General features: G+C 53.2%; 1 protein-coding gene across 13 annotated transcripts; it reads right to left on the minus strand.

The window, feature by feature from the left end:
• Positions 1-63: 63 nt before the first annotated feature.
• SLC9A5 (solute carrier family 9 member A5) lies at positions 64-25672 on the minus strand. Of its 13 annotated transcripts, none has more exons than XM_057534696.1 (17): positions 24090-24772; positions 20991-21293; positions 19313-19476; positions 19061-19139; positions 18579-18756; positions 17779-17999; positions 17338-17540; positions 17021-17110; positions 16853-16923; positions 15986-16115; positions 15412-15500; positions 15124-15250; positions 10882-11052; positions 10274-10343; positions 9471-9605; positions 1546-1597; positions 95-176 (listed from the first exon to the last, which is right to left on the minus strand). In XM_057534696.1, exons 1-16 carry the CDS (start codon positions 24280-24282, stop codon positions 1590-1592), a joined length of 2232 nt encoding a protein of 743 aa, XP_057390679.1. In that variant the 5' UTR covers positions 24283-24772; the 3' UTR covers positions 95-176; positions 1546-1589. The 13 variants fall into 13 exon arrangements, with proteins under 13 accessions (XP_057390678.1, XP_057390679.1, XP_057390676.1 ...); XM_057534693.1 differs by lacking the exons at positions 95-176; positions 1546-1597; positions 24090-24772 and adding exons at positions 5463-6909; positions 25034-25076; positions 25416-25671 and having other exon boundaries at positions 20991-21273; XM_057534695.1 differs by lacking the exon at positions 1546-1597 and having other exon boundaries at positions 64-176.
• Between the last annotated feature and the right edge of the window lie 10 nt (positions 25673-25682).

Below are 25682 nucleotides of genomic sequence, written 5' to 3' on the forward strand. Positions count from 1 at the left end.
AAGTGGCAGAGGGGCTAAGCCCTCGGTGTGAACTGAGGCCTCAGCTCATCCAGGAAAACAGGTTGAAGATGGTCGGGTAGGGCTGTGCGGGTGATGCAGGTAGAAGGCACTAGGCCGTAGGAGGTGCCAGTCTTGGTGCCCGGCTCAAGGAGCGCAGTCAGTGCCGCAGTTCAGGCCTGAAGAGCGGGGAGAAGAGCCGGTGTCTCTCCCTCCAGCTCACGGCTCGCGGGTCCACGCTCACGTGGGCCTTCCCCGGGATGGCCCCAAGCTCGAACGCTCACTTGCCGCCACGCTGGGCGGGCCTGCGCAGGTGGGACGCTCACGGGGTGGGCGGGGCGCTGCCTCGTGCTCGCGCTCCTGTGGGCCCAGCCGACCCTGGCGTCACCCCCCGCGCCGGGGGACTCGCGCTCCCGCTCCCTCGCTCGCCCGCCCGCCGCGCTCACGCCCGGGGTACGCGCCGAGGGGAACCCCGAACCCGGGAGGCCAGGCAGCCAGAGCCCTCGAACGTACCACACCGCCGCCTCGACGGCGGGTACGGCGCGGCGCCTGGCGTTGACGGGCGACGCCTCCTGGCCGCGGGGGCGGGAACGAGCGCGGCAGAGGACCAGGAGCCGCGCCGCACCGCCCCCTGGGGGCCGGAGGACGCAGCCACAGCCCACCCCGTCAGGCCCGACGGCAGCCGCCAGAGCCGGCCGGAAAGCGCGAAAACGCGGGCTCTCGCAGCGCCCCCGGCCCATCCGCCTCCTCGTCCCCCGCGGACCCGGACGCCTCAGCTTCACCGCCCTACCCCCCGCCGCCGCCCAAGCCCCCGCTGACTTTGACTTGGCTTCTCAGTTCGCCGGTTGGGGCAGCGACCAACGGCCTTCCCACCGCGCCTGCTCAGCGCGCCGGAAGCGCTCCCCCGCTGGGGAAGGCGGTGTAGGTGCGCGAGGGTGAGTGAGCAAGGGGTCCGCCTGGGGCTGAGGAAAGGGGCTTGCAGGGTGGCGGCGGAGGGGAGGGGGGCGCTTCTGCTCTTGAATGCACGCAGGATGCGGGGAGCCCTACCACAGCCTTCCTCAGCAAGACAAGGAGCACTCGTTCCTGTCAGCCAGGAGAAGAAAAGTGTGAGCCCAGGGGCCCAGGAGGCCCCTAGGAAGAGAGACTCCCTAAGCCCAGACCAGCTGCTTGGTGCTGCTGGCAGCCAGTAGGGGTATCTTCACGGAGGGTGGGAGGGAGGGGCCCTTCCGTTGCAGACCCCATCTTCCTTTCAGTCCTCAGTCCCAGGCACCAAGAGCCAGGTTGTATTATCCCATGATAGGCTGCTGTTTGGGTTAGAGGGAAAGAGGAGGCAGGGAGGGGGCTCTGTGGTGGGAGCTGACCCAGACCTGCCGGAATCCACCAATCCGCCAGGCCCAGACCCACCACTCGCTTGCGCTTGCGTTCCTGCACTTCTTTCATATACGCTCCCTCCCCAGCCCCACACCCCTCCCACAAAATCCCACCGAGGAGGCTGAGACTGAGGTCAGGATTCTGGAACCAGAGGGCCAGCTCTGCTCTTCCACTTACCTGCTGACTGAGCTCCAGCAACTCGGTTCTCTTTGAGCCTCATCTTACTCACCTGTTAAAAAAAAAAAAAAAAGGAAAGAAAAAAAAGTCATTCTTTCCTCCTGGGATTGCCCCGAGAACTAGGAAAGACCCTGTATGTTGAAGGTCCACTTGCTGCCAGCTCTTGGGCTGTGTTCGTGTCCTGCCCCTCATTTCATCCTCAGCTGGGGGACCCTGAACTGGTGAAAGTCACTTGGACAGTTGACCTGTGAGATCTCTCCCAGCTCTGAGGTGTGAAGTCCCTTTGGGGCATGTGGGCCTGGCCTGACACTCCCCCAAATTTGTGGGAAGATTGTAAGAAGGTAGGTTATGTGGCCAGAAGAAGACACTGTGCCCCATAACATGCTCAGGCCCTTGGTTCCTTGTGGGGAGAGGGCAGTGGGTGCAGTGGCTTCCCTGGCTGTAAGGTAGTCACCTCCTTCATGAGCCCAGGGAGGCTGCCAGAGGAGGGAACCTGGGCATCAGAAGCAGGCACAGAGGGAACAATAGCAATCCTCCCCTCCCCACCATCGCAGCTGCCACGTCAGCACCAAGTCCAGATTCTCGGAGCAGCTGCCCGGGAGCCTTCTTCATGAGGGGATCTGAATGTGAGTGGGGAGCCTTGGAGTTGTCCTGCTCCATCCCCAACCCCCAGCAGGCCCTCTCATCCCACCCTCCTCTAGCTTCAGCGAGTATCAGGACCAACCTTGGCTCCCTCCCCAGCTGTCCTAGAGCCGCCCCACTGAGTCACTGCCTCCAGCTCCCTCCCTCCCCTTGTGCTGCCCACTGCCTGCCCACCCCCACCCACCAGCCAGGCCCCCTGTGAGCCCTAAGAGCTGGTTGGACCTGCTGGCAGGCACATGTACCCCTCCAGTGCTAAGAGAGACCTCCAACCACAGGCCATAACTGACCCCAGCACCCCTGGGCATAGGCAGAGAGACTGATTCAGCGGCAGGGCCAGGCCTTGGTTTATTCACTCCACATAGAATGTATGCTGTAAGCTTTGCGAAGACAGAGACTGTGTTTTATCCACTTCTATACTTCTAGCACCTAGCACAGGGCCTGGAATAAATGTTGAGGGGTGCCTGAGACTGGTCGCACTACCCCTGTCCTCCTGAGGTTCCCCATTTATAAGCCAGATGTAAACCAGAGTCACAAATGGAGACAGTTCAGAGGCTCGGTCTGAAAGGGACACAGAAGAGGCAAAGAGCTGCAGGATGCACAGCCCCAGGATGGCAAAGATAGAGATAGAAATGGGGACAAACTGAGCCTAGTGGGGAACACTGGGGGCTGGGCCTGGAGCCAGCCTGTGCCAATGACCACAGCAGGCTTTGTGGGCTGAGCTTGCAGGACTGAACAATGACTCATGGGGCCCATCTCTGTGGCTCTCCTGGCAGCAAAATCTACTCACAGCAGCCTTTTCCACTGAGATCATAAAATGGGGATGGGCCTCCCTCCCCTGCCCCTTCCCCAACCTTCCCTCAGCTTTGCATTTCTTACCAACATGACTCAACCAAAAATGAAGTGGGAGCTCTGTGCCTCAAGGGGCCTAGTGATAAGAGATCCACAGTCATTGCCTTCATTCCATCCCAAACCTTGCATACCCTTTTTAGTACTGCCCCAGACAGTTAAGTTGACAAATACCCTAAACCCTTCAGATCTCTCTCACCTCTGGCCTAAATAAACTCCAAACTCCTTAGCGTGGCCTTCAAGACCATCTAGAGCCTTCCTTACGAGCTCTTATACAGGCCTGGAAAACTCATCTGATCACAAGTCGTGTCTCAAACTGTCTCCTATACCTGGAATGCCCATGTCCATCTCCCCAGGTCAAAATCCTTCCTCCTTCAAGGCACTGGAGGCCACTTCTGCCATCCTGCCTAGTCAGGTGGTGACTTGCTTGCTCTCCTGCATCCCAGATGCCTGCCTCCTCCCAGCTGTGCTCACCTGCTTTCTTACCCTCAGTCTGCTCATCTCTGACCAACCCTATTTTCCTGGAAGTCCCCCCTTTTACCCAGCTCCAGGCCCAGGAGCCCCTCTGCACCCCCCTCCCCTACACCACCAGTTGTCTGATGATGGGGATTTTATTTCTAAACCTTTCTAATCTCGTAATTTTTGAAGGATGTGGTGTCTGGGCCACCTTCCTCTGGAGACCTGGTTAAGATTACAAATTGCTGGGCTCCCGTAGACCTGCTGAGTCAGAACCTTTGGGGTAGGCCCAGGAATCTGTGTTTGACAAGCTCCCAGTGATTCTGATACTGAGGTCTGAGAATGGCTGCCTGCCCTCTTCAGCACAAGCACCTTCACATCCCTGGGCTGCTGGAGGAGCCTCCCAACAGGTCTTCCATTTCTAGCCTTTCCTCCTACCAACCCTTCCTCCACGTGGGGTTTCACACATCCTCCACCTGGCACCAGCTACGTTCGAGCTCCCTAATGCGCATCACTGCCCACACTCCCCAGATCATAATTCTCCAGGCTGGCTTTCTGACACCTCCAAAACTCAGTGGGGTCACCCCACCCAAGCCTTTGTGTCCCTGGCTGGTCTCTCCCCAGCACATCACCCACTGCTCCTTGCTTTTCACATGTGCTCCAGATATCTTTTATTCATGCTGCTCTTCCCACCTAGAATGCACCCATGCAATTTTGCCCACGTTATCAGAGCCCCTCCACACACACACACTCATGCTCCTCCCAAAGCCCTCCCAGATTTCCTCAAGGCCTCACATGTTCTTTGGCTTGTAATGTAACACCAATGAGGACAAACATTATAATCCCTTACCATGGGCCAGGCTGTATACTAGGTTTTTACATTTCATCATCTAATCCAGACAGCAACCTTATGAAGTAAGTATGATTGTCACCTCATTTTAGAGATGAAGACACTGGGGCTCAGAGAGAAGACGCGACATACCTAAGATAACATAGCCAGTGAGTGAGAGCTGGGACTAACTGCTAGGCCTTAACACTGCCGACTGTAAGCAGTGTGAGGGCAAAGCCTAAAAGTCACTCTTCCTTCTCTTCACACCTTCCCCAGGCATAACACAGAAAAAATGTTGACTGAATTTGTAACCTTTGCAGTGTGTTGGGTCCTTCAGATCTGTACAGATGAAGAACAGGATGGTGATTACCTAGGGCTAGGCAGAGGGTGAGGAGTGACGGCTGATGGTACAGTTTCTTTTGGGGACGATGAAAACGTTCTAAACTAAGGCCGTGGTGAGGGTTGCACAACTCGGTGGCTATGTTAAAAACCACTGAACTGTACATTTTAAATGGGTGAATTTTATGGTGTGTGTGTTAGGTGTCAATAAAGATAGATAATTTTTTTTTTTTTGTAAATCCTCCAGCACAGTGGAAATTGAATCTGGGTCTGCTGTTATCAGGGATTTCTGTCCCTAAATGTTTCTGGACCCCACGCTATCCAATTTGTGTCGGAAACACTCAAGGTAACCAGCTCCCTTGAGATTGTCCTCCCACCCGCCAGGTGCAGAACACTTCTGTTCATTTGTCCTACACCTCCCTCCAGGTGTTTAAGGAAGGCTTATCCGGTCCCAGTGTGTGGTGGCTGCATCTTTGGGCACCTTGGCACCTGACCTCTGGGGTCTCTTTTCCTACAGGTTGTTTCCATTTTGTGGGCTCCCAGTTCTGTGACCCTGTGCCCATACAGCAATCCCCCGGACTGCAGACATCCTGTAAGGTGATGTATTGGGAAGGAATGGGAGAGGAGGGAGGGAGGGACATAGGGCCTAACAGTCCTTCCCAGGACCCCAGGACCCCCCTCCCCATTCTCTATCCAGGAAGCTCTGGGGCAGGGAATTGGCAGTTTCCATCTCCCTCACCACCTGCCCTCTTGCCCCCTGCCCACACCGCAGAACCCCCAGACACATGGACACAGGACACACATCCATCCGAGAGATGTTTAATGTATCTTAGGTTCAAAGTACAAAATACAGGGCAGGCGCTAACCCCAGGAAAGTCACCTGCCACCCAGTCAGCCCCTTACCACTGCAGCCAGGCATCCCAGCCCCAGAGCAGTGGAGCAGTGGCCCTGGGATACCTGGCTCCTTTCCTGTTTGGGGAATAACAAGGTGACAACGTGGGTGGGAGCCCAGAGGCCATCGTCTCCCCTCCTCATAAAACCCAGACCCAAGGATCTGAAAGGTCCAAACTTGGACACAGAGCAGCAGATCCCCCAGAGTAACCCTGGCTAAGAAGCAGCCCTGTTGTGAAGCCTGGCCCAGCCCTGTGGCCTAAGTCCTGGAAAAGGAGGAACTATTGCCCCAGTGACTGGCAGCAAAGGGAAGGAGATAAAGCAAGGAGTGGAGACAGATTCCCACTGCCCTAAACAAATCGATTATGGGTAGCTGACCCAACAGGGCAGCAAAGCCTGCTGCACTTCCTACCCCATACCCTCTGAGGACCAGCCCCTCGCGGAGCCTTCTGCCAGGGTACTGTCCTTGCGCTGGTGCTAGGGAGGAGATGGAGGGCAGGAAAGGCCAGTGTCAGCTGAGGAATGATGCCCTTGCTTTGGGGGAAGAACATCTGCGTAGAGTCACCCCATGAGGACCCTCTGGGGAAGGGGCATCAACTACCCGCATCTCTGGACCTTGCCCCTAGAAGCTCTGGACTGGGTCTTGAGCCAGGGTAAGGGCCTTACTGAAAGGGAAAGTGTCAGGAGTTAGAAGCAGGGAGGGTGGTGAAAAAGGTCCCTGTGAGGACCAGCCCAGGAGACCCTTCTGACCTGCCCCACGGGAGCCCAGTTGCTACTTCAGTCCAGGCCCCTCTAACCCCGTATCAGGTTGAGTGGGCTCCTCTGCCCATTGTGCAGGGAAGGTTTCCACAGGGGCTCCGGCCCCCTGCTCCTCCTCGAGTCCCTGGGCTACAGCCGGCCACCTCTGTTGAACTGGATGCACCAGTGGGAGTTGGCGGTGCCTGGGCTGAGATGAGTGTGGTCCTCATGTCCCATGAGGGGCTGCAGCTCCTGCTGCTGGGGGATGTCAGCACTGCTCTCGCTGTGAGAGCGGCCAGCCTTGGCCAGGCTCGGGGGAAAGGCAAAGCTAGGGCGTAGATCAGAAGGCAGGTTGAGGGGGGCCTGGGGCTCTTCAGTGACCAGTGAGCGGGGAGGCAGGCGGGTCATAGCTGGGGCCTGGGTACAGGGCGGGGATGCCAGGCTCTCCAGGGACGAGATGCTCTGGTTCCAGCCTGTCTGCATGTCCACGGGCACAATCTTGGTGGTCTCTGAGGACACGTAGACTGCCAGGTCCCCCTGCCCACTCTTCCAGGGCAGCTCCTTCTCTGCACAGGTTGGGGAGGGGGGGATGATGCGTGGGCTTGGGCACACCTCAAGGCTCCCTGGGGACAGAGTACACATGCACTCATTACCAATCCAGTGGAATCTTTCTCAAGTATAAGCACACTTTCAGTAAATAAGTTCATTCCACAGTTGCCACATAGCATCCATGTGTGCAATTATTTGATGCATGCCTTGCCGAGTGGAAGCACCACAGCTGGTCTTGCTCCCCATAGTATACCCAGCACCTAGCACAGGGCTGGGCACATAGCAGTTGCTCAACAAATACCTATTGAACAAATGAAAATAACTAAAGCAAGAGAAAGTGGGATCAAGGCAAGAAAAAACCCATCTACAATCAGCCCTCACCCAACTTGCAGTGCTAGTCTTAAACCACATCCTGCCAAGCCCCATCCCAGGGTGAGACAGCAGCAGGGTGAGGAAGATCTTGAGGCTTGGCCACTGGGCTCCTTGCCTGAGTTCCCACCACAGCCCTTTGGTGGGACAGAGTCCAGGAGTGTGAGCTCATGCGAACCTAACAACAGGCTAAAGCTATGCCGGCGAGGGGGATGCCAGAGCACAGGGGACCTGAGAATCCCAGAACTGCTGGCAGCCAGCATGGAAGTCCCGGCCGCTGCATTACAGGAAGTCTGAGGTTCTGAAAGAGGAAACCTGGGAAAGAGCAGCCCTCTGGCCACCTACCACCCCTTGTTCTCCAAAGTCAAGCTCAATGCCTTGCGTATGAAAGGTGCTCATTATGTGTCTGCTCATTGATAAAGTCCTGAGCACTCCAAAAATCTTGACTGAGTATGTTATAAAATGTATTAATTCTGCGATTGAAAGTAAAACTACCTCTCTTGAAAGACCTGGGATGCTGGATTGAATTTTAACAACAACAAAAACTAAACAGAAAACTTCAGTGTTCACCTTTAGAGGATGCTGGGGAACTAACTGTTGGTATGAAAACTGATAAATAAAATGAAAAATTCAAGCATTTATCCATTCTTCCCTATATGAACTGTACCTCAAAGTAACTAAGTAATTGATGAAGGGAAGTTTTTTTTGTAGAAGAATTACTGTTAATCAATGCAGATGAAAAAAGAGACATAGAATATCACCATTGTGCAACCCCTAATGAAATGTTGGATCTGGCAGTGATCACCAATGGCTGCCAAGACCATCTGATGAAAAGTTGACAGGGAACTTGATAATGGATGGATCAAGCCAACAACAGCTAAAGCCTGTTATCAATGTTAACTTCACAAAAAGAGAGACAACCACATGGTATATGCTTCCTGGTGTGATGAATGCGATAGGAGGTACAGCATCACCACCTATGAAGTATGCTTACCAAATCTGATCTGGATTTAATTATTGGTTTAGAGGAAATATAAGGGTCAGTGAAACATATTAAATGATGCTTTGGGGATGCAATCAGCAAAACCCAGACAAGGAAAGACTGTGGGACAAATAACCAGGTTATTTCAATAAATACAATGCAAGAAAAAAAGGATTGGTGGGGGGAACCTATAAATCAGGGTTTTTCAAACTTGACATTATTGACAGGTTGGAAGAGATACTTTGTTGTAGGGAGGCTGTTGTGTGCATTGTAGGATGTTTACCAGCATCCCTGGCCTCTACCCACTCATTGCAGAGGTACCCCTCCAGCTGTGACAACCCAAGATGTCTCCAGACAATCCCCTAGAGGGCAAAATCACTCCACCACTACCCTCTTAAGAATCACTGCTGTAGATTAAAAGAGACCTATCAACCAAATTTCATCGGTGGGTCTTGTCTGGATTTTTATTTGAACAAACCTACTGTAAAAAAATATTAAGACAATCAGGGAAACTTGAACACCAACTGGATATCTGATAACAAAGATTTTGGATATGATAGTGGTATTGTGGTTATATTTTTAAGAAGAATCCTTATCTTTTAGAGATACATGCTGAAGTATTTTTTGATAAAGTGATAATGATATTTGAGATTTGCTTCAAAAGAATCCAGTGAAGAGAGGGGCATAGTGAGGGTATAGATGAAATAAGATTGGTTAGGAGTAGATAATTATTGAAGCTGTCTGGTGGATAGATGGGAAGTTTATTTTACTATTCTGTCTATTGTATATTTTGAAATTTTCTATAATATGTTTTTTAAAAGACACCTAGGGTGCTTGAGCCAAGTCAGGCTCCTCTCTCAGGTCAGTCTGCCACCCTCACCGGGTCTGTACCTGAGGGCTGGTGTGCTGAGCCCTCACGGGTCACAACAGAGTCTGGTGTTAGGTTTGCTTGTCACCTCGTGTTTCTCGCCAGAGAGTAAAGGGAGGCGGCACGGCAGTAAAAAGGCTTTGGACTTTGAATCGGGTGGGTCAGTTTCAAATTCTGGTTGGTTCTGGACAAGTCCAGAATTCCTTTGAGCTCAGTTTCCCCATCTTGGTTGTTGTGAGGATTGAATCAGATCATGTATGTCAGGTGTCTGACATAAAGGAGATGCTCAGTAAATGCTGGTTGGTGAATAAATGAGCGAATAGGAAGAGGGATTGTCTGGAGTAGAGGCCATCAGTGAAGGGGGAGGAAGCCAGCTGCACAGCTCCAGAGGGAGGTAGGCGGGAGGAAGCCATTACCTGAAACTTTGCCCTCTTGGAGAACCTCACTGGTAGCCCGAGCCACAAAGATGATCCCTTCATCGTCCTCCTTCTCTGTCTCCGAACTGTCGCTGTCCTCCTCCTCCTCAGACTCTACAGTTAATATCACAGCAGCTGGAGAGGGACAAGAGCCAAGTGGGGTTGGCCACCAGCAGCTGCCTCTTGGTACCGCACAACCCCAAGCCGGATCCCCTGTCCACCCAGGTAGAGCCCACAGTTGGCAGGGACACCTGCTTTGTCCTGTGGCTGTTACAGCACTGGCCTACGGAGTTGTGTGTTTGAGAGGAAGGGAGGTGGGGCTGCAGAGCTGAAGAAGGCAACAGGGAAAGCCAGGTCCTCAGAGGAAGCCATAAGGGAAGTCACACTTTCCAGCTCCCCCATCATCTCTCAGCCCCAGATCCCATCGTCAACTGGCAGCATAAACATCTGGAGGGCTGGAAGGCCCATCAGTGTGCAGCTCATCCAAACTCCTGGTTTTACAGACGGGGACACCAGGGTTCACCCATCCTTCAAGGCCCAGACCAAGCTCCCCCTTTATGACACCTTCTCCAAGTCCTCAGGGCCTGTAACCTGTAGTTAGCTATCTGATGTCACAGATGTCTAATAACTACTTAGACATGTTCAGCTTTGAAATCAAGTGTGCCCATCTAGTCCCTGAGGGGAAGAGCCCCAGTTTATGGTATTGAATGCTGTACAGAGGAGGTCCTTCAGGCTTCTGGCTGATGGGCCCCTGCCCTTTCCCTCCCTATCCCATCCTCAACTCCACCCCGCTCCCTGCTTGCCTGTGTCCTGGAAGCCCAGGTCTCGAGGAGGTTTCCCATTTGTAGCCTCCGTGTTAGCCATGCCATCCTTCTAAGGACAAAAAAAACAAAAAACCCTAAGCCTCTGGCCCTGGCTCCAAACCCCAACCCTGTCGTCTGGTGGGGTCAACAGGAGGACAGGTCTTCCTGATGCAGCAGGGAAGGGAATCTGTCAGTCCCAATGGTTCTACCATCCCTTGACCGCCCGCCCCCCCTGGCAAGTGTTGTGGAGTCTGATGTGCCCCAGCAAGGACACTCAGTACATCAGCCTGGGCTGAATAAGGAGCTCATGGAGTCCCCCCAACGAGGAATCTGCCTTTCTCCTGCCCATTTCACCTCTGGTAGGTGGTCCTGCTGCCTCCCAGCAGGTGACCATATGGACAAGAGGCTGATCTCCTTCTGAAGCCCTTGCCTTCCCCTTCTGGGGCTCCAGGAAGATGCAAAAGGGAACCCAAGCTGCTGCAGCCCCCAAGTCCCTGAGGATTATCCATCTAGGGGGTCCCCCTAGGCTGGATTCCAGTACTTGGAAGCGCAAAACTGCGTGCCATCAGCCTGCAGCTGCAAACCGGAGTCCCAGAGAAAGCACATGCCTTCTTGCGGCCGGCCTTGCGGGGTCGTGGCTTGCTCTTGGTGAAGCAGATGTTGTGCTTGGTGGACTTAAAGGACTCCAGCCGCCGCTTCATGTTCTGCTGGAAGACCTCCTTGTCCTGGCGCTCCTGCGCATCCTCAGAGATGAAGTGGCGGCTGCAGCTGGCTTTGTACTGACAATGACAGCCCCGCCCTGCCGTGAGGCTGGGTGTCCTGGCCTCCCACAGGGACCCCAGGCCACAGCCCCATGTTCACCATAGCTCCTGCCAGCCCACTGTTGCCAGAACTAGCCATGGATTGAAAAAACAAAACAAAACAAAAAATACAGTAGGGACCCAGCCAGACTCTATACTCTCTATATGCTCAGTTCACTGGGGAAAAACTTTCCTTTATCCCAGAACCTGTTCCCTCAAATTTGGCTTTCCGTATTCCCTACTGCCCTCTCTCAGTTCTCTCTGATCTGAAGTGACAAGAGGCAGGGGACCCTGTGTCTTGTCCCCTCAGTCCTGTGAGGCCAAGGGGGGCATTTCCTTCTTTGCACCTCTGTTTATCTGAGCCTGGTCCACATGCCTGGCCCATTTGCCTCCTTTTAACTACACAGGACTCTCTGTCCAGCTGGAACTCTCCAGCTAGCCAGTTCTACAGCCACCACCATGACTCCTCAGGCTGCACTTTGAACTTCCATGACTATCTCTCTTGATACCTTCGACCCTCTCAGTCCAACAATACCTGAATTGGTGTCCAATTCAGGACCACCCCCATCTCTCCTCTTTCCAACTCTTTCTCATAAAGACCAAGCCCACTACACACTCACTTAGACTGTCTGCACCTCTGCCCTTGACTGCTGAGCAGCCTTTTCATTACCTAGTGGTAACCCTCCAAAGTGCTGCCCGTATGTTCCCAATCATTTGTCCTGCCTCACATCCCCAGTCTGGTCCTTTCCTTTGCCTCATATTTTCTGCTTCCCTGAGCTGGATCTAAGAGCCCCCTTTAAGTCTCCTCCCAGCTGCCCTCTTCTACACACTCACACAGAGGTGCCCTTCTCTCCTGGGCGTGCAGGGGCCCACCTCCTTCACAGGGCTCATCACTCCCCAACCCAGGCCTCCGCTTTGCTTAGCTCACTCCCTGCCTCCATCAGTTCCCTGCTCTGCTTCCTCCTCCCTCCCGGTCCTCCACTCTCCTGCATCTTCAATCCTTCCCTCGACACTGGCCCCCCTCCCTCTGCTTTTAAGCGTGCTCCTGCCCTTACCTCCTTGAAAAAGGCCTTTCCATTGATACCATTGCCTCGCTTTTGCTGCCAGACTTTTACACTTACATTCTGACACTTTCCCTAGTACCCATTAATTCCTTGACTATCAGAAATACAGCTCCATGTATATGTATAGCTGATTCACTTTGTTACAAAGCAGAAACTAACACACCATTATAAAGCAATTATACTCCAATAAAGATGTTTTAAAAAAAAGAAATGCAAACTAAAAAAAAAAAAAAATACAGCTCCAGTGGGGTTTGCCTGATTGCAACTTCAGTGTGCTGCTTTGTCCCTGGTCAGCAGTGCCATGGCCTCTGGTTAGGCAACATCTGTGCAATGTCCAGCCCTCCTGCCCCAGGCCCCCGAGACACCATCTGCTACTGCCCCTCCAAGGGCTCCTTCTCTCTCCTCCGCTGGCTCCCCTTCCTTTTCTTACATGTGCATTCCTCAGTGTTGTCCTTGGCACCCCCTCTCCCCTCTAAATGCCTTCCCCACTGAAAGTGTCCACTCTCAGCGCCAGCTAGCCCAGGGATACATCTGTGTTTCCCAAACATCAGCCATCAGACCAGCTACATTTGAATCCCCTCAGGGGACTTATTAAGAGCAGATTCCTCATCCCATTGCACACTACAGGATCAGACTCTCCAGGAGGTGAAGCCAGGAATATGTATTCTAGCAAGTTCCCCGGGAGATTCTGATGGAGCCAGGCCAGGAAACCTCTGATATAGATTGCTTCCAAATCTTTATCTCCAGCCCGTGTCTCTCTCCTAAACTATAATCTTATGTTTCTAACTGCATACTAGACACTTCTGTCTCTCTCTAATGATATTTCTGTGAAGAACATGAGGAATTATGGATTGTGTTCTGGCATAACTAAGTGGATTTAGAACTGGTTGAGTAACCATACCCCAAAAATTCTTGATCAAGGTCAGTCTGGAGGAAAGTCTTTAGTAGCGTGCCACAGGACTCTGTCCTCAGCTCTATCCTGTTCAACATTTTTATGTTGATTTTGATGAATACAAAGTTAACAGGCTTAGCAAATTTTCATATGATGTGAATCTGAGGAGATGTTTGGTGGCAGACATGGGATCCAAACAATGGAATGATGGGCTAAATCAAATAAGATGACATTTAACAGGGATAAGCACAATCTTAATCCAGTTTTTTTTAATTGACTTCACAAGAACTGGTTGGACTGAACCATTGACCAATCTTACACACACACATCCACAGACAGTTGGTCATTATGTACTTCCTGATGTAATACAATAAGAAATACATAGCACACCTATCGAATGTTCCTGAATACAACCAGGCCTCCAGATTTAACTACCAAGAAATACAGTATGTAGAGGAACATGTTAAACACCACCACTGGAATACAATCAGCAAAATCTGTAAAATGGAACGTTCTCTGAGATAATGTATCCAGTTTCTTCAGTAAGTAAATAATAAGGAGAAAAAAAGGAAGACAAAACTATCACAGATTTTTTTAAAATAAAGAGACATGTTTACTAAATGCAAACTGTGGACTTTATTTGGATCCTGACTTGAACAAACCAGCTGGAAAAAGGTATTTATTGACCACTGGCTGGATATTTGAGGTGAGAAGGAATCACTGTTATTTGTTGTAAGTGATAAGGGTACTAAGGCTTTTTTTTTTTTAAAGAATTCTTGCCACCTAGAGATACATGTGGAAATATTTAAAGATGATATGATGTCTGGAGTTTGCGTTAAGATAATAAAGTGTAGATGGGGCGTAGGGGGGGGACAGAATGTAACAGAATTGACCATGCATTGAAAATTATTGGAGGTGAGTGGTGGTTAAATGAGTTATTCTCTCTAGTTTTGTGAACGACAGAAATTTTCCATAAGAAAAAAAGTAAACAAAACCAAAAAACAAACAAAAAACCCCACAGGTTGGATGCGACAGGGTTTAATAGTCATTAACTGAGGAAGACATGGTGGGTTGCCTGACTGTAAGAACAATATGGGGCCTCAGGGTGTTGAGCCAGAGCTGGAAGGATTCTGGGCTGTGGGAAGAGAATGGCAAGTTCCAGAACTAGAAAGGTGAAAGAGCCCCTGTGCCAAACCCAGGCCACGGCAATGAAAGCCCAGAATCCTAACCACTAGGCTACCAGAGAACTCCAAGGGGCCTCATTTCTAATGACTAAAGAAGACACACCAAGGACAGGAGCTGCTGGCCTGAGGGCAAGGAGGCCTGTGTGGAAGGAAGCTGTTTTGAAACCTTTGCAGACTTACTCTGCAGAGCTGCAGAGTCAAATCAGGAGCAGTGGGAGAAAATTAAAGGAAACCAATCTGTCTCAGCAGTAGAAACAGCCTTGACTGTTAAAGCTGCCAGGAATGGTAACAGCTGGCTTCTCATTTCAAAAAGGTTCAAGGTAATGGCTTGCTGCCCCCTTGTGGGGTTGCAACAGATTCCTTCCTGTATGGGTTGGGACTTTCCGACCCCAAAGCTTCATGACCTGCATTGGACTAACTCACATTACCTAAAACAGATGTCTGCCTCCCCCAGGTTAGGGTGGTCCTGCAGGCGGCTTCCTCAGCACTCCTGCTTCTGTCTGTGACCCCATCAAGCCCTCTGTATCTCCTGCTCTCCCCTTCCTGGCTGATCACACAGTTCTTTGTGCTCCTCTCCCTTCCGACCACGCAGGTCTAATCCGCAGTGGTTCACTCCAGCTTCCCAACTGGCTCTCCCAGCCTCTCAACTCACCCCCTCCAGTTTGATCCGCCCTCTGCTACCAGAGAAGACATTCTTAAACAGTTCTTGTAACAGGCCAACCTTTCTCAAAAAAAAAAAAAAAAAAACTAAACTAAAAAACTAAAGGTTATAACCAACAAGATGAAGCCCACACTCTTCACCTGGGCATCCACAGCTCTCCACAAGCTGGTGCCAGCTGCCTCTTGAGGCTTCCATCGTGGCCTCCCCAGACAACGCTCCCCCTCAGAACTCTGCCCTGGCTGCTCTCACCCTGTAGCGAGGTTTGTAGAGGCCTCCACAGAGCAGGTGGTGCATCACAGCGTCCTCACGGTCCCGGCCGCTGCGTACTGTGTCAATCACCTGCAGATCCAGACATGCTCCACTGCCACTCTCCCTCCTGCAGGAGGGAGGAGACACGTGTGCTAGGGACGGGCCAGGAGGCACAGGCCAGGGGAAGGGCAGAAGCAAAGGTGCTCACAAATCTTCCCCAGAAGGGATTCAGAGAGAGGGCGCAATAGAGAGGAGCTTGAGGAAGGGGAAGGGGGCTCAAGGACTTACAGCAGGTTGGTGACAGAGGTCTCTGCCACAGAATTGCGGCTGGGCATAGAGGGTAGAGTGAGCCCGGTGGAGGACAAGACGTGGCCTCCCTGCAGGGGCCAAGTCAGAGGTCAAAATGGCAGTCAGATGAAAGGTGGCCCAGACAATCAGAGGGTAATGAAAAGAATAACAATGGTTAACACACTTTGCTCTTTTGAAGTTCCAGGGACTGTGCTAGGCACTTTTTATACTGAATCTACAAAACTCTGACAGAGGTACTCTTACTCGTGCTTTCTTACAGTTGAAACTGAGGCTCCGAGAGGATAAGTGACTTACCCAAGGTCACAAGCGTGAGATGATAAGAACTGAACCACATCTGCTGACTCCAGAGTCCAGCTGTTTCCCACCTTTCTGTACTGCCTGCTAGACTCTACATGTCAGCATCAGGCCAGGCTCGTTCCTGTAGCTGCCACTTCACAAGACTATGGCGTCTGCTGGGAATTCCCAACTCCCTGTTCAGGGCCTGCCTGCTTGTCACCGCTTCCTGCCTTGCCCTGCTGGCCACCTGCCCACCCACCATTGTCTGCCGGCCCACCTGGTCCACGAAGCTGATGGCATCCCGGATGTTGAGTCTGTAGTACACATCCCAAATCTGGTCCCGGATGCGGTAGGCTGACCGCCGCATCAACAGCTGACTCAGGTACTTCTTATCAAACTGCTCCCACCTACAGAGGATGCCAGGCCCGGTCCTGAGTGCCATCCCCAAGGCCTGGGCGGCTGGCCCTTCCTCAGACAGGGCAGGGGCACAGCCAGCGCTGGGCCTATGTCTCTTGGTGTGGGCATCAGTCAGGGAGAATCTCGAAGCTGGTCCCTGCCCTTATGGAACTGACAGTGTTGTAGGAAAGCCTGCCGTTAATGAAGTTATTACATATAACTGTAAAATTACAACCATGGTAAGAACTATAAAGGATAATTATAGAGTATGATAGGGATTTGTCCTAGTCAGGGAGGCCAGGGAAACCTCCCTAAGGACTTGATGCCTGTGGTAAGATCTGAAGGATGAACAGAGGTTAAGTAGGTGAGAGGGAGGCAAAGGAATGTTCTAGTAGAAAGAACAACATGTGCACAGGTCCCAGTGGCCAGGGCCGGGGGAGCATGGTGGGTTCTGAGTTTCTAAAACGGTTCATTTCATTGGCAGACAGAGAGTCAAAGACACAGCTGAGCACAATGCGGCTGGTGTCTGGAGGTGCCAGACCATGCAGGGCAGAGCTGCGCAGGCCTCACTGGGGAGCCTTGTCTTATCCTGAGAGTACTGGGACACCAGTACTGCCTGAAGGGCTTCAGGAAGAGGTCGCCCAGCTTGAGCCTGCCTGTGTCCCTCCTCAGAAGTGTGCACATCCCCCGTGCTGCCCTGGCTGGTGAGGCTGCCGCTGCTGAAGGAGCCTCGGGGCAGCTCCCTCACCTGTCCCTCCAGTAGTGATAGCCATGGTGCCCCACAACGTCCTCCACTGCAGCCAGAATGTGGTCAAAAGTCTAGAAGGGGGGTGGGTAGGGGGACCGGATCAGGACTCTGCTCAAAATAGGAGAAGGGAGAGAGGGACAGGTGGAGGGATGGGGTTCTGGTACCCACGTGCTCATGCAGCTCCTGGTTCAGGGTGGGTTTGTGATGCTCACTCCTCTTCACCTTCAGCCACTTGACCAGTGGCTTGATGGTCAGGCCCTACGGACAGGCAGCCAGTGAGCGCTGCCCTGTCCAGTTCCCTGCTGCCTTTCCCTCCCCATAGTTAGGCTTCAGTTTCTGTATCCCCACCTCACTGCACTCAAGGTCTGGGAAGTCAAGCCCCCCTGCCTCCCACAAGAGGAAGAGTAGCCCCTCTCCCATAGGCTCCAAGCCTCCCCCAGGGCCTGCCAGACCCTCTCCCCATCCAGCCTCATGGGCGCTCCCACCTGCACGATGACTGTGAAGAAGACCACCACAATAGTGGTGGCTACAAAGTAGTCCTTGGCAGGGATCTTGGTCCTGTCCAGGAGGATGACGAGAGCGAAGGCCACAGCCCCCCGCAGGCCCCCATAGGACATCACCACCTGGTCAATCTTGTCCAGAGGGACCAGCCGGAACTGATTCAGCACCCACGTCTGCAGGACTACGCCTACAGCAGGAGGGAGGCCAGTGGGAGCAGGGTGTTGGAGGGCACGCCTACAGCAGGAGTGGAGGGCACTGGGCATGGATGGCACCAAGTATCTGGGCTAAGGTCTGACAGGGGCTGGGAGGGGTGAGCAATAAGGGGAGGCTTAGAAATTGTTGACAAGGATGTGGACTCAGACTGGGAGATGAGCTGGGAGGGTGGGCAGGAAGGAGGGCGGGAAAGCAGAGGGTGCCGGCAATACCGAGGGCTCGGAAGAACAGGATGAAGAAGAGGGTGCCCAGCACCAGCCCAGAGTCCCAGGCCCACTTGGAAGAGTCCACGGCCGAGATGCCAAGCAGCATGAAGATGATGGTCTCAGCGCAGCTGGCTAGAGTCTTCATTGTGTACTTGACAGCTGTGCGGGACTTATGGGAGATATTGGCCTCCACGTACTTCTTACAGCCCAGGCCACACATAGTCACCCTGGGAGAGGAATGGAGAGTCAGGGCGAGTGAGGAGGGGCCACAGGAAGCACAGCCTTTGGGGTTTGAGCATGCGCAGGAGAGGGTGTTGCCCATCACAGGATGTCAGATTCTCAGAGCCGAAGCCCAGGGAGGCATGGAGGCCATCCAAGGATAGGTAGTGGTGGTCCTGGGAGAAAAGGGTCCGAATCTCCAGGCTTCCCTCTCGGTGCCTTCTGGAGGGGGAAGGTGGGAGAAACATGCTCTGACTAGCACACTGTCTGAGGCACCTTTTAGAGTTCTGTGGCCACCAGAGCCAGTAGCATCAGGCCTCAAAGTCCACTTCCAGCTCAGCCTACACCCCAGAGAGCACTTTAAGCAGAGGAAGTTTGGGTTCTGGGGTGCCCAGGACAGCCCTAGAGGCAGGTCCTGGAATGTTACATGAGGCTTAGTATCTCCCCAGGGGAGTTTGAAGCTCCCACTCCCACAAGGGCTCAGGGAGACCTATGGACTCCTCCGGGTCCTGCTTCTGTCCATGTGAGGGGCGACCATCTCCAGTGCCCCCTCCCAGCTGCCTGCCTGCAAGGCCCCCAGGACTCACGCAAGAATGGCGGAGAGCGAGGCCATTTCAGCAGTAAGGTAGGCTGCGTAGGCGAGGAGGAAGACCAGCAGAGGCTCGATGATGCGGACCCGCTTGGTGAAGCGTGTGGTCAGGGCCAGGAGGAAGGCAAAGACTAAGCCCACGGCTGCCCCGCCCAGACTGACCACAAACAAGGAGGCTGGGGGAGGAGTGGGTTGTCAGCGTGACCCCTGGCCCGGACCCCACCAGGGCTGACAAGACTGCTGCCTGGCAGGGAGTGGAGGACAATGCCCACTGTGCTTCCCAGGGGTCAGGGTCCCAGAGCTAGGATTCCAGGAAAGGCCCTCCTTCTCAGGTTCTCAGGGCCCTATTTCTCCATACAGGAGGGAAGGGAATGAGGCAACCCGAGCAGCGTCCTCTGTCCTGACGCGGTGGGGGGCAGGGGCTCAGCAACCCAGGGGAGGCAGACCTCCAGTGCCCGCCAAGAGGGGGGAAATACTGACCGACTCCCTTCAGGTAGTCAGTGGCCTGCACGTTGGCAGAGCCCATCTCCACAAAAGAGTTGCAGACCTTGTACAGCACCTAAGCGAGAAGAGGAGCATCAGGAGCGCCGGGGGAAGGCAGCAATTTGGACTGCTTGGAGAGGGGGAAAGCAGAGACCATATTTCTTCCCCAGGGGGCCCGGGGAAGAGTCGAGCCTGGTCAGAGCATGGCAGCCTGGGGTCAAGGAACGGCAGCCAGCCGAGCACTCTCACCACAGTAACTGCATCATTGAGCAGGGACTCGCCGAAGACGATGATAAAGAGGGTCTCGTTGACGTGCACCTCCTCAAAGACAGCCAGCACGGCCACAGGGTCCACTGCTGAGATGAGGCTCCCAAACAGCAGGAAGTCCAGCAAGCCAGCCTGCACTCTAGGGGCTTTCGAGGGACAGATGAGGGACAGCAAATGGTGAGGTACTGAATTGCCTACAGCAGTCCCTGTGACAAGCCCAGACTCCAGCCCCACTATTAAAACAAGTATGCCCAGAGAGGACCTGGGATGGTGAAGAGAGCATCGGCCTGCAGGTCAGGAGACCTTAGATCTTGAGCCTAAGGCCTGCCTTTGCCACTTACCAGCTCTGTGATGTTGGCACTGTCATTGTCACATGACATCTCATAAGCCATTCCTCCTCATATGCCTGCCTAACAGTACTGCTGCAAAAATCAACCCAGGAGATGGCTACGGTAGCTCTATGTAACCTGGAAAGCTAAGGTGGCACTGACAATAAGAACTGCAGCAACAGTAATAATAACCACCAGCAGGTGGAAATTGGCTGCTGACTGGCTTTATTCGGGAGAAGAACGAAAGAGAGTGCTTTCTCCCACACCGGTGGTTCTCAGCCTAAGGAATTCGACACAGTTCTCAGCAGGAGGGGGAGGGACTATCCATCCATGAAGGCTGAATATAGTATGGGAAGCACCCACCACAGGTGGGACTTGAACATGCCATGTCATCTCTGTGAACCTCAGTTTCCACATGTATATATTGGGAATAATAATAGTGAGAACAATAAGAAACTCAAAAAGTTCCTTATTTAGCCAGTGCCTAATACATAGTAAGCAACCAATAGATATTACCTATTATTAGGATTACTGTTACTATGGTCTGATGTCCTCCCTTCCCTTCCTGCCCCCAAATAGTTCACTGACCCATTAGGAAAACCAGGTTGGAGTCCCCAAGTGGAAATTGCAAACCTCCCCTTGCATCTGTGAAGAAGTCTGAATCATCAACATTCAGGGTTGAATGGATTTGGGGGCCAGGAAATGAGGAAGAAGGGAGCAGGACAGGGCAAAGAGCCTCAGTAAAACAGACCTCTCCTGCTAACTTTGGACCTGATATCAAATGAGTTTAAGGGCCTCTATTTCCTCATCCATTAAAGTGGGACAAATTATACCCCCAGCAAGGTTGCTATGAAGAGCCAGTGGGATGAGTAAAGAGAGAACACCCAGTGTAGTGTCTTGCATTCTGTGGATGTATAATATGTATTTATTAAAAATAATAATAAAAACAGAAAACCACCCTGATGTGGCCTGGGCAGAGCCCGCACAGGAAAGGTGAGCTGTGCCTCAGGGGAGCCAGGCTGGCAAGTGGCAGTATGGTGTCAGGGCAGGAGGCGGCAGAGTCCCAGCCTTGGCAGCCCACACACAGCTGGGAGCCAGGCCCCTACTCAGCTGTCATCTGCAGAAGCCCAGACTCATCTGGCAGGGACCTAAATGAAGGCTGAAGGCCCATCTGGAGCATTGCCTCACATTCCAGTTGGGAGGGACCTAAGATGGAGCTCTCAGGGCATGGCTCTCGTCAACACAGGATCTTCAGAGCTGGAGGAGAAGGGAGCTGGGTGATGAGTCTGGCAAAGCCTCCCGCTACCAGTCCAGGTCTTAAGGTCACTTACCCACAAGTCCAGCCTGCTGCAGGCCCCAGAGGGCAGCACCTGTCGTGAAGGCATTCCAGAGTGTGCCCACCACAGCGTAGGTGAGGATGGCGCCCAGGTTGTCAAAGAACAGCCGGCTAGGCATGAAATAGCCCGAGTCCAGCACGATAGGAGGCAACAGGAAGAGGAAGAAGGTGCCTGGCTCCAGCTGGTATTCAGCTTTCTTGGCCACAGCCAAGACAATGCCCCCCAGCACCAGTCCCAGCAAAATCAGCAGGCAGCTCTCAGGGACCAGAGACGTCACCTTCCGAGACAAGTGAAACACTACAATGCAAGAAGAGGGCAGGAGCTATCAGCTTATGGGGTGTGCGTGCGCGCGCGCGCGTGCACACACGCGCACACACACACACAGTGGCCTATAACCTCCCAGTCTTAAAAGTTTATTCAAGGTCGGGACCCCTGACACTGGGACCAAGGAAGAAGAAAAATCCAGGACTGCTAGAATCTCCAGCCTCCAGGGCTTCAAATCCCCCACTGCAGCCAAAGTTGTCTGTTTCCTGGTGCTCCTGTCATGGTAACCTAGACCTTTGCTTACTTTTTCCACTTCTGGAAATGCCCCCTCCTCTCTAATCCTCGAAGGACCTCACCTTTCTCTGATCTCCCTTATCCATTGCCATTATTTGAATCTCAGCAAATACTAGGTATATTTTTATGCATAACACAGCTGTAAAAATCAGGACCTCTGGAGTCAGGCTGCCTGGGTTTAAAGCCTAGCTCTTCCATTTACTAGTTCTGTGACCTTGGAGCAAATAACTTCACCTCTTTGACTTTCAGTTTTCTCATCAGTAAAATGGGGATAAAAACAGTAATGATCTCATAGGATTGTTGTGAGGTTTAAGTAAGACAGTCTACTCAAAAGCACTTAGCCCAGTGGTTTACAATAAGCACTCTATAAATGTTACCTATTATTATATTCTTGTGCCCTGCCTCTCAAGCTAGACCATAATGCATATCATACCTCCTAGGAGCACTGTAGACCTCCTAGCCCAATGTGCTTTTCATTATATAGGCTCACTAAGGACTCAGTAGTTTAAAAAGCATTAAGTTTAGCAGTCAGAGATCCAGTTCTTCTTCTGGCTCCATCCCTTCCTAATTGTGTGATCTCAGGCAAATTATTTAATTTACCTGAATTTCAATTTCTTCTCCTGTAATATGGGGAAAAATACCCCTCCCACAGGGTGAGGATAAAATGATATAGTGTGAATTTTCCTAGCAGAATGTCAGACACATAATAGGATCTCAACAAATGTTAATTCAATATGACTCTGGAAGAAAATAACAGATCTGTCCCTAGGAAAGAAGAGGAGGTTTTCTAGCACTATTGCCACTCCTACCTTTGCCTCCTAATATAAACTGTTTTGGCTTTCCCTTGGGACCTGAGACCAGATGAGCACCTCTCCCCAGACAATCCCTAGTGTGGTGAGTAGTGAGGGAAGCCTCTGCGTTAGGCTGTGTGAGACCCAATGCTAAGACAGTGCCCTTTGGAAGCTGTACCCAGAGAGCCTAGGACAGTGCCTGGCACATGGTGGGATCTACATAAATATTTGGTGAATAAAAGGAAAAAAAAAATCTCCTGGTAATGAAGCTGGGGAAAGGTATCTCTGAACATTCTACCCATCTCCCCTGCCCCTAATCCCAAGGATTTTTTGTTTGTTTTGTTTGATGAGAAAAAGGTTCTCTTCTACCTCCATAGGACATGTCATCCAAGCTAGAAAAAGCACTATGATTTATGGGGGAAACTACAGTCATTGCTGTAAACCCTAAATAAGACAGGAACTCCAACTGGCAGACTTCTCAGCAAACCCAATTCTTGGCTCCCAAATCTGAGGCTTCTCCCACCTTGCTCTCATTGCTGCCAGGCCCTAAGGTGAGCTCAGCCATAGCTCTTCCCACACTCATCCCTACCTTTGGTCCCCCTTTCCTCTCCTTCAGGGACTTTATTCCATCCTTATCTCCAGAGCATGTATGACTCCCAGCAAAAACCCTTCACAAAAGCCTGTTCTCTGACAGCACTAGGCTCCCTGAGGGCATTTCAAGCCCCATTTTCCATTATTAATGGGCTGCCACAGCAGAGTGGAGAGTTCTTCTGTTCCTGCCCAGCCCCCACCCCCAGCTGTGTCCCTGGGGGGAGAAGGGGGCAAATCCTAGACTGTGTGATTCCTACATGAAGACTGTATTGGTGAGACTGGAGTACAGGCTGTGCCTGCATAGATGGGGAGTGAGTAGCAACGGCTCAGCTATAATTAGTCACCCCCACAGCAGAGCCTGCACAACAGGGAGAGGGAGGAGGGTCTGTGGTGGGAGGAGGGACCACTGGCTGCTCAGAAGTGGGGAGGAAGGGGCAGAGGCAAGGAAAAGCAGCTCTATTCAAGGAAAGGAGTCTGAAGCACAACCTTTACTGTGCAGACTGAAGGAGACTGGATGTATGAAAGCATCTAGTGCAGGCGGTACAGAGTAAGGCCCCAATAAATGGAAGTTTCTTATATCCTGAGGTGGGAAGAAGGTAGACCTGAATTGGGGGTGGGGCGGGCACAGCTAAGCACAAGAAGGGGGCAACTTTAGGGGAGCAGAGGGGGGAGAGAGGAAAAGTGGCAGTTTAGTATCCCAAGAGAATGGACACTTGGCAGTGGCCTCCAGGGAAGGCTGCTTCCTCAGGACCAGGATGCCTGGGTTTGCAGGAGAACACCATCCCCTCAATGTCCCCACACGTCTTCACTGCTGACAGAAGCTTTTAGGAGGCTGGGGATTGGTGGAGGAGAGCCCAGATCAAAGAGCTTACTTCAAGGAGAAGAGAGGAAAGGGCAAAGGAGTCTAGGGATGGGGCTGGAGAGAGCTAGGGCAGCCCTTTGAGAAGGCAAATCCTCAGGGCTCCCACTCGAGGAGAAGGGGAGGAGGGAGATCCACAAGAGGAGGCGCAGAAACAATGTGAGAGCCTGGATTTGTGGAATCGGAAGCTAGGTCAGGGCACTCTGCAAGAAGCCGGCCCGGATCTGGGGACTAGGGGTTGGGGACGGGTCCAATGACGGCCGCCGGCCCTGGCGCACGCACACACGCACTCACCGATTTTAGCCAGGCTGGCCACCAGGATCCAGAGGGCTACCAGGTAGGGCGCCTCCACCTCGTGCCACTGCCAGCGGAAGAGCGCCAACCCTGGGGGAGGCTCACCCGGTGACCCCGGCTCCTGGGTGGGCTCTTCGGTTGCTCCCGCCCCCGCCAGGGGCAACCCGAGCAGCGGCAGTGCGGCGCGCAGCATCCTGCCGCCTGCCTAGCAGCCCTCCCGGCACCGCACGGCCGCCGGCCCCGCGTCGCCGCCGCCGCCTACCGGCCGCCCCCGCGTCACAGGCACGTGGGGCCCGCTCCCCCCAATCCCGGCTCCGATACCCCCAAGCCAGGTCCGGACTCCGAGACCCTGCCCCGGGCGTCCGTAGTGCGGACGCCTGCTCCTCCGCCCTAAACCAGTCCCGACTCTGGAAATTCCCCAGTGCAGCCCTGCCCCAAGTCCTGCAACCTATTCCTTCAAGCCCGCTCCCCCAAACTCTCCCAAAACCTCCCCCGACCCGGATTCAGAGCTGTGAGCGGCCACAGCCCTCCAGGGGCACCTCTGCATTCCACCAGCCGGTGGCGACGGTGGCGACGGCCAGCCGCTGGAGTGACCGGGGTCTGCCGGGGGGCGGGGTCCAGGCGGGAGGAGCGCAGCCCCGCCACCGAGAGTGCTGCCCGCGGCCAGCAGCCGGCCCCCGATACCGAGGCCACGGGCTCCGGCGCTGCCCGGTGCAGACTGGAGGGGCCCCCTTCGGGTCCCCGCCCAGACCAGAGCTGCGCACGCGCAGTGGGCCCTTTTTAGAAAGCCGTGAGGGACAACTGTCCCCATCGTCCCCAGAAATCCCAAGGCCCAGATTGGGCCCAGCTCATTCCAGGCTGAATAGGAGGCTGTTCCTCTTCATTTACCAAACCGAGGGACAGCCGGCCTCCCTTTCCCTTAAAGTACAGTGAACGCTTCTCACCTTTTCCATGAGACAATGAAGGAAACGTATCTTCTTCCCTAAACTATGGAAACCCCAGTCTATCGATTCCCTTCAAACTAAGAGGGATCCACCCAACCTCTTCCCCAAACCTGAGGGGGCATTCGGCTTATCTCGCCCCAAACTGAAAAGGACCGTTTCCACTTTTCATTCAAGCTGAAGGGCAACCCATCCCCGTTCTTTCCCAAAATTGAGGGTAACGTTCTACCTCGCCGCCAAACTGAGTCATCCCATCCTTTTCCCAGAATTAGGGGCACCCGTCCCTCTTTTTCCTCCAACTAAAGGTAAAGGAACCCACCTCTTCCTTCGAATTGAGTGTAATCTATTTTCACTTCTTGCTCTAAACTGAAAGGGACCCATCTACCTGCTTTCTCCAAATAAGGGAAGCCCATCCACTTCATCCCTCAGCTGAAGGAATCAGGACCTTCTCGCCCCTAAACTGAGGGGGACCTGGCGGGCCACGATCCGAAGAAACTTCCACCCCACTTTGCCCTAAAGAGAGCGCATCCTCACCGCCCCCAAGCCCAAAGAAAGCCTCCCCGTGCTCCGCGCGCTCTCGAAGTGGGTGAGGGGCGCGCGAGCTCGGGTTTTCCCCCGGACTAGCCAGTGAACTAACAGGACCATGATCACG

Source organism: Balaenoptera acutorostrata, chromosome 19 (genome assembly GCF_949987535.1).
Source record: "Balaenoptera acutorostrata chromosome 19, mBalAcu1.1, whole genome shotgun sequence".
Classification (NCBI taxonomy): Eukaryota; Metazoa; Chordata; class Mammalia; order Artiodactyla; family Balaenopteridae; genus Balaenoptera; species Balaenoptera acutorostrata.